General features: G+C 51.3%; 1 protein-coding gene across 4 annotated transcripts in view; it reads right to left on the bottom strand.

The window, feature by feature from the left end:
• Nucleotides 1–634: 634 nt before the first annotated feature.
• The window catches only part of PHC2 (polyhomeotic homolog 2), a 61,079-nt gene continuing 50,160 nt past the window's right edge, over nt 635–11,553 (bottom strand). For 3 of the 4 annotated variants that reach the window (XM_079986861.1, XM_079986862.1, XM_079986864.1), the window contains 7 exons: nt 6,706–6,914; nt 5,747–5,902; nt 5,497–5,632; nt 4,759–4,873; nt 3,900–4,041; nt 2,330–2,621; nt 635–1,410 (listed from right to left, as the gene is read on the bottom strand). In XM_079986861.1, the coding sequence (XP_079842987.1) occupies nt 1,256–1,410; nt 2,330–2,621; nt 3,900–4,041; nt 4,759–4,873; nt 5,497–5,632; nt 5,747–5,902; nt 6,706–6,914 (1,205 nt within the window). In that variant the 3' untranslated portion in view covers nt 635–1,255. The remainder of the gene's footprint in view (nt 1,411–2,329; nt 2,622–3,899; nt 4,042–4,758; nt 4,874–5,496; nt 5,633–5,746; nt 5,903–6,705; nt 6,915–11,553) is intronic. The other variant, XM_079986863.1, reaches the window with a different exon arrangement.

Raw genomic sequence — 11,553 nt, 5'->3', positions numbered from 1 at the left:
ACCTGGAGAATCCAGCTGAACGTTCTCCGCCCTAGGAAGCTAAAATGTCCCGGGACCTGCCCCCAACCACCCAGCCCCATAGCAATGAAGCCTTTTAAATACATGGCGTCTTTTTTTTTTTTTTTAATTCCAAAAGGCGTTTATTAAAAAGAGGAGGGGGGGGCAACAGTAGAAAGTCCTTTTGCTTGCAGCCCAGAGGCTGTGGAGAGTGGCCAGCACAAAGAAGGGGGGCACCACACACAAACCGTCAAAAGGGGCAGGGGGGGGTGCAGCTCAGCTGCAATCCCACTCCCCGCAGTTCCTGATCACCCGAGGAAAAAGCCCGTCCACTCTCGACAATCCTGAGGCCAGCCCCATCTTCCAGGGAGAGAGCCGGCTCCTCCTGCCCTGCCTTGATATTATGGGAGGGGGAGAATGGGGGGGGTGAGGTGTTTGTGGCAGGGGCCAAAAGGGCCTTTTATTTAAATTTTTAAGGCAGCTGCAGACCTGGTCCCAAATCAGAATAGAGGCCTCCCCCCAGTAGTCCTGGATGTCAGCCAGCCAGTTTGCACGACTTGCGCTTGGCTACTTACTCCTCCCCTTTTAAAAAAATTGTTTTAAAAAAACCAAAGCAAAACAGTGTGAGGGGGAGCAAAACACCCCTGCGAGACTGGACGGAGATCCCTTCTGCACGATCCCCCATGGGAATCAGGAGATCTATCAGGGCAACTGCTTCCCCCGCTGTGCCTTGGGAAGAGATATAGCAGAAGAGGAAAGGGTGCAGGGAGGGAGGAGGAAACAGGGCACTACCCAGCACCACACGCACGCACACACACGCCTACAAAAAAATTTAAGGCAATGGTCCTGTTTGGCTTTTGAGGTTTCAAGTAGGTGTGTCCGATCCTTGGGGGGGGGGGTCTCTGGGACGCAGGAGAAGCAGCTTCCAGGGCGAGGAAGAGGGTCCTCACCCCCACCACTAAAAAAACAAGGTTGCACGACTCTCTCCATTGCTGCAGGGGGGAAGCTAATGCTACATATTTATGTACAGCCCCGCAACGGCTTTAGCTTACGGTCATCCCACCCGAGTCGGGGTCCCTCCGCGCCCCTCCCGTCGTCGAGGGAGGCTGGGGGTGCTGCCTCTGTGCTCAAGTTGCATTGTGAAGAGTGGGAGGCAGAAGAAAGCAGAGTCCATTTTGTTCCCAGCCCCTCCCAGCCTCCGAGAAAGAAAGCATCCGTTTGCCAGCAGGGCCTCCCACCCGCCCCAGCCTGAAGGCCTCTAGGAGTCTTTCAGCATACAGATGCGGGCGTAGATTTTGAGGGCTGGGCCCAATTTGATGTTCATGGCGCTCATGAGGTGGTCCTCCTTCAGGAGCAGTAGGGCCTGGCCGTCGATCTCTTGCGCCCGGAACTCCTCCGCAATCTCCTGGCAACCTGTGGCAGGAGGAAAGGAAAAGCCCCATCACTGCGAGAAAGTGAGAATACAGGGAAGCAGGCAGAGGGCCTTCTCAGCAGCAGCACCCTCCCTGCGGAACGCCCTCTCGTTGGACGTCAAGCAGATTAAGAATGACACAACTTTTAGAGGAGTTCTGAAATACAGCCCTCTGTCGGGAGTTTTCCATGTTTAATGTTTTATTATGTTTTTAATCATCACCAGAAAACAGTCAGAATTTCTCATAAGAGCTGTTCCAACAGTGGGATAAAGGTAAAGGGACCCCTGACCATTAGGTCCAGTCATGACCGACTCTGGGGTTGCGGCGCTCATCTCGCTTTATTGGCAGAGGGAGCCGGCATACAGCTTCCGGGTCATGGGGCCAGCATGACTAAGCCGCTTCTGGCGAACCAGAGCAGCGCACAGAAACACCATTTACCTTCCCGCTGGAGCGGTACCTATTTATCAACTTGCACTTTGACGTGCTTTCGAACTGCTAGGTTGGCAGGAGCAGGGACCGAGCAACGGGAGCTCACCCCGTCGCGGGGAATCAAACCGCCGACCTTCTGATCGGCAAGCCCTAGGCTCTGTGGTTTAACCCACAGCACCACCCTCAAAAGCTGGTGAGCTCTCCTTGGTTGGAGATTTCTAAGCCGAAGTTGGGTGGCCATCTGCCAATGATGCTTCAGCTGTGGTTCCCAGAATGCAGGGAAGTTAGGGCTAAATGACCCCTGGGATATTTCCGTAACCAAATCAAATCCATCCATAAACTTAACTCCTTAAAGTAGCAACACCGTAAAATATTGGGCTTCCCACCAGACCAGAGAATTGGGAGAGTGGGGGGCAGGCTCACTTCTGCCCAACTTGGACCGCTCCAAGGTTCCCTTCCTAAGCAGGCAGGCGGAAGGCCCTAATCCTTACCGGGCAAGGACCGGATGAACTCGTAGACGTCCTCCACGTTCCACTTGGTGGGCTCGCTGGGCAGGAAGTGGTGCCCAATGCCCACCAGGTCTCGGACGTGCACATCGGGCAGCTCCATGTCGCGCTCGCCCTGGCGCCGGCGGGAGGCGGAGGAGCTGGCCGAGAGGGGCGAGAGGGGCTCTTCATAGCTGGAGTTGTCCGAGCAGCGGCTGGAGTCCTCCTGCACGTGAGCCAGCTGCAGAGACCCAGAGACGGAAATGGGCCCCGAGCCAGGGGGCAGCGATACCGGCGCCTGCAAACACAGAGGAGCACCTCACTTTAGGAGGCTGTGCTATCGCCCCATCCGGCCCAGTGCTGCCTCCTCTGGTTGGCAGCTGCTGTCTGGAGGGCTCAGTCACAACATCTGTATGTTTACTGCGCTAACTCCCTGGGCTCCTCAATTTCTTTGGAGCCACTGCCCCCTTTGGTTCCACAAGCTCATAGAATAGCAGTCTGCATAGCTTATGAGAGGAAGGTAACCACACAATAAAATGCAGAACAGGAACGATTCATTGTTTATTCAGAACCCAACTGGAATTATTTACTTAATTCAACCAAATTGAGAAACCTTTCGAAATTACACTACAATATACCAAAATGTGAATGCAGTACTAATATTAACGAACATCAGCAATGTTAGATTAAGAAAAAAGGGAGAGGAACTCAACTTTAGCAATATCGTCTCCCTTTTGTAATCTTTTTTTGCAGACTGTGCGAAAAGAGCTTCTTCATTTGTCACAAGACAGCTCAGAAGAAACTGAACTGGGTATTCCTGTTCCCACACATCAGCAAGGAAATCTTTCCCTTGGATCTCTGCATAAATTATGGGCAGATTAACATGCAGCAAATAATACCTTTCCCCTGAAGTTGACTCTTGAGATCTTTCAATGATACAAATTTAGTTAAAAAATTATCATTATAACTGAAGCCGGCACTGCCTGAAAGCAAATGTCCACTCTGCAGCTGATAACTCTTCTTCCAAGCATGTGTATCAACCAATTTGTTATCGTGTTCCAGGGGAGACAGTGTGGTGTAGTGGTTAGGGTGCAGGACTAGGACCTGGGAAAGAACTGGGTTTAAGTCCCCTATTCGTTGGTCATGAAGCTCACTGGCCAGTCACTGCTTCTTAGCCTCACCTCTTAGAAAGCCACTTGCTGTGAGGATAACATGGGGGGAAAGTGGTACATGAGACCTGGGTTCAAATCTCCACTTGGTCATGGATAAAGCTTCCTGGATGTGGCCTTGGGCACTTAGCCACTGCCTTCTCACAGCCTAACCTACTTCACAGGGTTTTGAGGAGAGGATTAAATGCTGCAGTTCCTCCATGCAGGACCCTGACAGGGCCCTTTTAGAGGGCAGAAACTGAGGACTCTGGGGAAGAAGAAGAAAGGTAAAACCATGCACTATGCTCCTCTTGGGCCTGTGGCAGGTGTGCTGGAGGGAGGCACAAAGAGATACCTGATGCTCCCAAGTTTCACCTTCGGCATGCGAAAAAGTTCCTTGCCCCTGGATAACTCCAGAAGGCTCTTACCTGCTTCTTGTTCTCTTTGCTGAGCGGGGGAAGGGAGCCCTTGCAGGTCCGACGCCGGCCGTGTGGAGGCGTGTTGGGCTTCTGAAGCTTGCTGCGGTCTGGGTGGAAGAGCCCCACGCGCTTTGTGCAACCCACGTTGTACCTGCGAGAGAGAGACAGAGAGAAGGTCAAAAGCCTGTGCACGGCCAACGTTCCAACCTTGTAATATTAATTATGATTGTTTTTATTTCTACCCCTCCTTCTCCCACCCCGCCAACTCGCAAATTAAAACAACACCGGGCAAAATACAAAAAGCTTAAAAACATACAAGATATTTTATTGGGTTGTTGTTTTTATTTTGATTGTATATTTTGTGGTTTTATGTTTTTATTTTGTTCTGTGAACCGCTCTGAGACCTCCGGGTATAGGGTGGTATATAAATCCAATCAATAATAATAATAATAATAATAATAATAATAATAATAATAATAATAATAATTATTATTATTATTATTATTATTATTATTATTTCTGGAAAGTAATCAGACCCAAACAACACCACAACACTATAAATAGCAACCATGTTAAAATACAGACAATAAAAGCAGTGCAGCCTAGTGTGTGTGTAGAGTAATCAGCTATATAATTTTTTGCTACCCAGCAAAAAATTTGTGGAACGTGGGAATACGCCTTATAATGGAGTCAAACCCTGGGTTCATCTAGCTCAACACTGCCTACTCTGGCTGGCAGTGGCTCTCTGGGTTTTCAGGCAGGGGAGATTCCTAGAGCTGTCAGCCTGGAGATGCTATCAGGACCTTCCGCAAGCAAGGCATCTGCTTTCAAGGAGAAGGGCAGGCAGACGTTTCTGCCAGGGAGGTACCTCTTTGCGCAGGCCATGGAGCAGAACCGCTTTGACCGCTTGAACTTGTAGGCAAAGTCAAGGCGGCCGCAGAGCTCGCATTTCAGCTTCGGGGGTGATCCGTCGTCTTTGGATTCTGGGGAAGGAGAGCAGAGTTTTTTAGGACCCCTCACCTCAAAGCAACAAAAGGCAGCAAAGCCCCCCAAACCCTTGCACCCACATTTAAGAAGCCTTGCTGGATCAGGCACCTCTTAACCACAGAATGGCAGAACCGAATGGGGACCGCAGGGGTCATCTAGCCCGACCCCCAGCAATTGATTGTTGTCTTTCCAGCCAGGTACCTGCGGAACCTGCGGCCACCAGATGTGGCTCCCATCACAGGAACGTCAGGAACTGCAGACCCTTTCTCCCTCCAGCTAACTATTGCCTGCATAGACCGGCAGCGTTTCTCAAGGGTTTTAGACAAGGGACTCTCCCAGTCTGGCTTCCCCCTGGGGCAACTGGTCGGCCACTGTGAGAACAGGCTCATCCAGCAGCCTCTGCTGGTGATCTTATGAGCCCAGAAACATCCACAGGTTCTCCACCTTTGCAGAAGAGGGTTGTGCCAAATATTTGTTCTGCTTTTCTGCACCTTTTGATACGACACCTCTCTGCTGGGAAGCTGCCCCATCAATCCTTGAGGGAGCAAGTGAAAGGCACTCTGCACATGCTCCAGGTCCCCCCCTCTCTCTGCTTACCTAGGCTTTCCGCTGGGCCTACCTTGTAGATAGGGGTCCTCCATTTCGGAGTCGGTGGTGGTGGTTGTGTTGTTGTCCTGGTGCTGGGGTTTCTCGGCCAGGAGGTCCTGGGCATACTTCTGCTTGAGGCTCCCCACCAGCAGCGAAGAGCGCCCCACCTGGCAAAGAACCACAGTCACGTCGAGCAGGAAGGGGACCCCCCGAGCGTCATCTAGTCCAACCCCCTGGAATCGCCTCTGCCGGACGGCCATCCAGACCTCTGTTCTACAAACCTCCAGCGAAGGAGAGATGGGCGAGGGAGGTGCTTCGACAAGGGAGTCGGCGAAAGGCAGCTTGGAAGGCAGCCCCCTCCCCCTTCTCTTCTTCCAGGGAGACCCGGGTGGCCTTGGCCCCGCAGGACGAGGGGAGGGCGAACACTCGACTGACAGCTGCAGCGGGAGAAACGCTTGGCTATATGCACCTTGGAAACAAGAGCGCCAGAAATGGGAGTGCAGGGCTGTGGGTGGGTGGCTCTGGCCTGGCTGGGCAGGGATCTCTGAACAGCGCATTTGGAGGCCACATTCCACGCGACACATTTAAAGCGCTATGGTGCCACCTTGAATTCCCCCCCCCCCAAAGAATCCTGGGATGTGCCGTTTGTTAAGAATTGTTCGGAGACCCTGAATTTCCCTCCCAGAGCTACAGAGTGGTTTAAGAATCAATAGCTCTTCCCAGGGAACTCTGGGAACTGTAGCTGTGAACGGAGGATAAGGGAGTCTCCCCTACAACTTGCAGCACCTGTAACTACGGCTCCTCTAATTATTTGGGGGAAGCCACAGCTGCTTAAAGTGGCATCACAGCACTTGAAACGTGCTTGAGACTTGGTAAGATTTTATATTGCAAGGAGGGACCGGACCCTGGGCTCCCTTGAATCATCCCAACCATGTAAACCACCCCACCACCCCCGGCTCTGTGCTCCGACCAGTTTCTCTGCCCCCCTCCAGTCCCAGCCAAGTTCACTCTCCCCCCACAGCCTTTGTGAAAACAGAAACACCAGGGTGTGGGTGGGTGAAACCCTTTGCCTTCTGCACGTGCCCAAGCACAACCCTCAAGTTTTCTTGCAATGGGATTTCCATGCCCACCCTTCCCAAAGCCGCACAACAAAGGCAGCCCACCAACACCTACCCATGCGCTGCCCTCAGGCTCCCCCACCCCCAACTCACCCCCCCACCCCAGTTTATTGGCTACCTACCGGGAACGGCTCAGCCCCCTCCTGGATCACAAACCCCTCGATGACGTGGGTCAGGATCTGCGGCTTCACGATGGCTTGGGGCGGCTTGTTCTCACCGTTCTGAGGGGCGCCGGCAACGGTGGAGGCAGAGCTGCCGTTGTTCCCCGATGTCATGCCGGGGCTGCCGGGGGCGTCCGGAGGCGTGCGGCGGAGGCTGTCCCGGCCGGCCTCTGCATGGGAGAAGGAGGGAGAGGAGGGAAGCCGAGTGTGACAGGCAAGCTGAGACAAAGGCAGAAGCACCAAGGAGGCTGGACCACCGGCCCTGCCCCTCCGACGCCCTCCCCAACCGCCCGCTCTGCCCATTACCATACAGCTGACTTGCTCCTGCTACAAGCCGCATGGGATGCCTGCCCCCCCCTTCCAACCTCTGTGTGGAGCACACACAGAGAGGGTTGTGGAAGGAAGGAGGAGCACACACACACACACACACAGAGAGAGAGAGAAGGAGTCTGCCAGGCAGTTTGGAGCAGAAGAAATGGCACAGAGGACCCGGCGTGCCCAAGGCAGGGGGGCGCCAACTCTGACGCTCGCAGACCCCTGGCTTTAAATCCATGCCCTCTCTTTCCAACCGGCACAGAAGCCTGGGAAAGACTTGTCTGTGGCATGCGGGAGGTGAGCGGCCGAACTACATACAATCCGTCCCAGGCTTCTACAAATACTTCCCAAGGGAGTTTGCCACCTCCAGTCCTGAACGCCAGATTCTGGAGGGGGCTGCACCAGAGAGCTGCTGCGGTCGCAATTTTATGCGCATGGTGCTTTTCTGTGGAGGGGAAGCCGCACTCAAAGCGGCTCGCGGAGAAAGGAAACGAGGATGCTAAGGGCAAAAGCGATTTCATAAGAACGTGACAAAACAGCAACACAACAGAGAATATAACAATATACCAAAAAAGAGCCCACATACATCCCCTAGCAACCATGATAGGAAGAGAAATATGCTATTGCCCCCTTTTAAATTATTCCTCTGCAATTTGCAAAATGATTTGTGGAGTGGGGGGTTTGGGGGGGATTCACGCTCTCCTCCAATACTCCCCAAACTGCTAACAACTGCAGGGGGTGGGGCTAAGACAAGCACCCTGCCTGGCATAGGTGCCCACTCTGCTGTCCTCATTCTGTCAACAGGTGCCAGGTGGTATAGCCCTTCCTGGACTCTGAAACCACTTTAGAGTCTAAGCACTGGGGGGGGGCTGAGAATTGGACATTACAAGTGCACCCCTTCAAAATGCAATAATTCTGCAACTGTAGAAAGGATTCAGTGGGTGGGGGTCTAGCCCGGACTGACTACAATCAGATACTAGGAGGGAAGGACTGTCTTACAATTAATCTATCAATTGCCTTTTAAACCACCATATCAAGGCAATTTACACAAAAGTTTTAACACCCGCTTCCCCCACCCCCACCCCAAAAATACATTTAAAACAAGTTTAGAAAGCCAGCAGGTAGACACTTGTGGTGAAGACCCTTTTATCCAACTGGGATATTATGCTAGTTTTAATTTGTAGCTAAAAGGTTTCCATTTATGTATCACTCTGGTCGCCTAAATGCCCCCATCACTCCTCACCCAAGAAAGAAAGAGTTGCGAAGTTTGAAAGGTGAAAATTTGTGATTTGTTTATTTTTAATTACGAATCCTTGGACCTTTGCTGCACTAATTCCAGCAAATTAAGCTTTGCATTGAGAATTTTTGGGGGGAGGGATGTACAAGTCCCTTTGCAACATTGTACCAAAGTAAAGATCAACACCCCACCCTCTTCCACTAAGGGAACGGCACAAAAAAACTCAGTAACTAAATAACCTTTCAGCAAAGAATTAGGCTGTCTGCAAATCTGGACAGATTTCCAAGAACCCCTTACGACACACATACGGTCTGTTCAAGAAATGAAAATCAGAGACGTGATGCTATTACCGACAGCATGATCAAATTGGAAGGGACCCCAGGAGCCATCGAGCCCAACTTCCCACAACACAGGAATCACTGTTAATGAAATGACAATGTTGCCCGGACCAGACTGATGCCTTGCACAAACTGGGTGTACACTGATGCCCCAGAATCTTCTGTAACACAGAGAAATTCTTTGGCAGGTAAGTCCATCTGAGAAGGGCTGCTTGTCAACTGAACTCCCTCCAGATGCTTTGGACCATGGGTAGGCAAACTGAGGCCCGGGGGCCAGACCCGGCCCAATCACCTTCTAAATCCAGCCCGCAGACAGTCCGGGAATCAGCGTGTTTTTACATGAGTAGAATGTGTGCTTTTATTTAAAATGCATCTCTGGGTTATTTGTGGGGCATAGGAATTCATTCATTTTTTATTTATTTTTCAAAATCTAGTCCAGCCCCCCACAAGGTCTGAGGGACAGTGGACCGCCCCCCGCCCCCGGCTGAAAAATCTTGCACAGCACAGCCAGCACAGGATGATGGGAGTTGTAGTCCAGAACACTGTATGGGGAGAGAGAGGAGGCTCGGGAAGGCCACATTAAAGTTTTGTAGTGGCTGAATGTGGCAGAAAGCGGCTGAATCCCAGGGACTGTGTGGACAGAGCTAGCAACCCACAAACTTCTCTAGCCAACGCACCTGCACAACACATCATTGCAGGGGCTGGACTAGAAGAGCCTTGGAGTCCCTTCCGACTCTACAATCCTATGATTCTATGATCTGCAAACTCTGGCACGATCGAATGCCGCTCTCAAACAACCAACAGGCAACTAGCAAAGTACATATGCAACACAGGGCTACTTAACACACTGGAAGCAAACGGAGCCTGGACTCCTGTTTTGAGAATCCTTATGTCAACGCATCAAGTTTGTGCTCATGTTGTGCTGAAGAAAAAAAATGTTTCACTGTGGCTATTCCCCTCCTGTATCACTTTGCTTCCCCACCCCAATCTTCTCCACATCTCCTTTTTCATGTCCAAATACGCTACCAGAATCCTAACCGCGACCACCCATAAGCCAAGGCTTTTTACGTGAGAAATACAGAAGGTGGAACAATGAACAAAAGCCAGCTCCACCTCTCCAGCACTTTATATATTTTTCCTTTTCAAAAGATCCTAACGGCTGCTGGAAACTGTCCCACGTAACTTGCTGCCCCTCCCAAGAAGGGCAAGAGCAGAACACACGAAACCAAGCCATAAAATGAACAAGGAACACTCAGTTTTATGCTCTTTCTCGCTCACTCTTGAAGCAGAATCCGGGCCCCCGTTTTTAATCTGCATGTCAACTTCGATTTCGGGGGATGACCAGAGTCGCAGCTTTGCCCGGATGACATCATTTGGAGTGCCAAAGCACTCTGCACACCACAGCTGCCGACCCCACCCACCCCCCGCTAGCACCCCCACACAAGAGGGTCCATAATCCTTGGCTGCTCAGGCGCAGCCGAGAGACAAAACCATTTCTTCCCCACCTCCCACTCCAGACCCCTTTCAATGCCACCTCCTCAGAGACTCTGGGATTTGCGTTCTCTCTCTCTCTTTCCTAGACTGCGGTCCGTTCGCCCAGCCAGCTCTGCATTAAATATTAACCACCCTGGAGGATGTGCTTCGCACGCGGCGCCAAGGATTCAAAGCAAGGCATGCTGGGAGTTGCCGCGCCGAGACCCAACAAAGGGGGAACGCAGCCGCTTCTGACGGCATACAATCCAGCCGCTGGCGGATGAGCAGGGGTGTCAAATGGTACCACAGTGGCAAAACTCAAACCGGCCTCATTTTAATTTGGGGGTTCTGCCTGAGGTCCAAAATGCTTTGTTAGCTTCTGATAAGAGATTTGGTTGGCAGGAACCAGTATTCTGACCCGGCACAAGACATGCTTCCTATGCTCCTGTTTAAATCAGCTATTTATTCAACACCATGAGGACTAGAACCCTGCACATAGCTGTCAACTTTTCCCTTTTCTTGCGAGGATTCCTATTCGGAATAAGGGAATTTCCCTTAAAAAAAGGGAGATGTTGACAGCTATGATCCTGCGTTATGTCGAAAGAAAAGAACCATAACTCACTGACAAGAGCAAAAGGCCCCGTGGTCATCCCCCAGTGGCAGCATCTTCCAGGTAGCACTGGGAGAGAAGCCTGCCTGAAACCCTGGAGACCTATTGCTGCCAGTCTGTGTAGACAACTCTGAGCTGAATGAATGAGAAAGACTGGAAGCTGACTTCGTATTTATTGTAACGGTATGTTCAGTGGGACAGAACATACTTCTGCATATAAAAGGGCTCTCCCTGCTTGCGATTCCAAGAAACTGGTGTTCAGAGGCAGGTTGCCTCCTCCAAGAGTGGAGGCAGAGCGGCCACTGGCCGTGTTAGAAATTAGCCAGGCTCCTGGCGCGTTTTGCAACTGACCGTGTGGAGAACTCTGGATGCCAGGCTGGTGACTGGGGAAAGCAAAATGTCACTTAGAGAAGGATCTGAAATATTCTCCTTGAAGCTCAAATTTGTTTTATCCTGGATTGTTTGATGTTTGAAGGCGTTGCAACCCGCTTTGAGATTTGTTCTTTAAAATATAAAGTGGCACAGAAATGAGTAACAACAACGACAACGCAACTCCACTGTAAAAACAAAACGGCGCCTAGACATTCCATTGTGGTGAACGCAACACAGGTTTAAGGTACCCTATGGCGACTGGCTTATATATCTGAGTTTCTAACACTGGCCACTGGTAGACAAATCCATGGGCAATAAGTTCTACAGTTTAAACTCTGCCCTGAACCCATTGCCCCACGTTTTAGCATTATGAGAGATAGAGAACTTCTCCCTTCACACACAATCTCTCTATGAGAAGGGAGCCTTAAGAAACAAAGGGGTCCTTTCCTATGGCAGGAAACAGC

This window comes from Podarcis cretensis (assembly GCF_951804945.1).
Source record: "Podarcis cretensis genome assembly, chromosome: 8".
NCBI lineage: Eukaryota > Metazoa > Chordata > Lepidosauria > Squamata > Lacertidae > Podarcis > Podarcis cretensis.
Note: the sequence above shows the minus strand (reverse complement) of the source record. Positions and strands in the feature narration are given on the sequence as shown.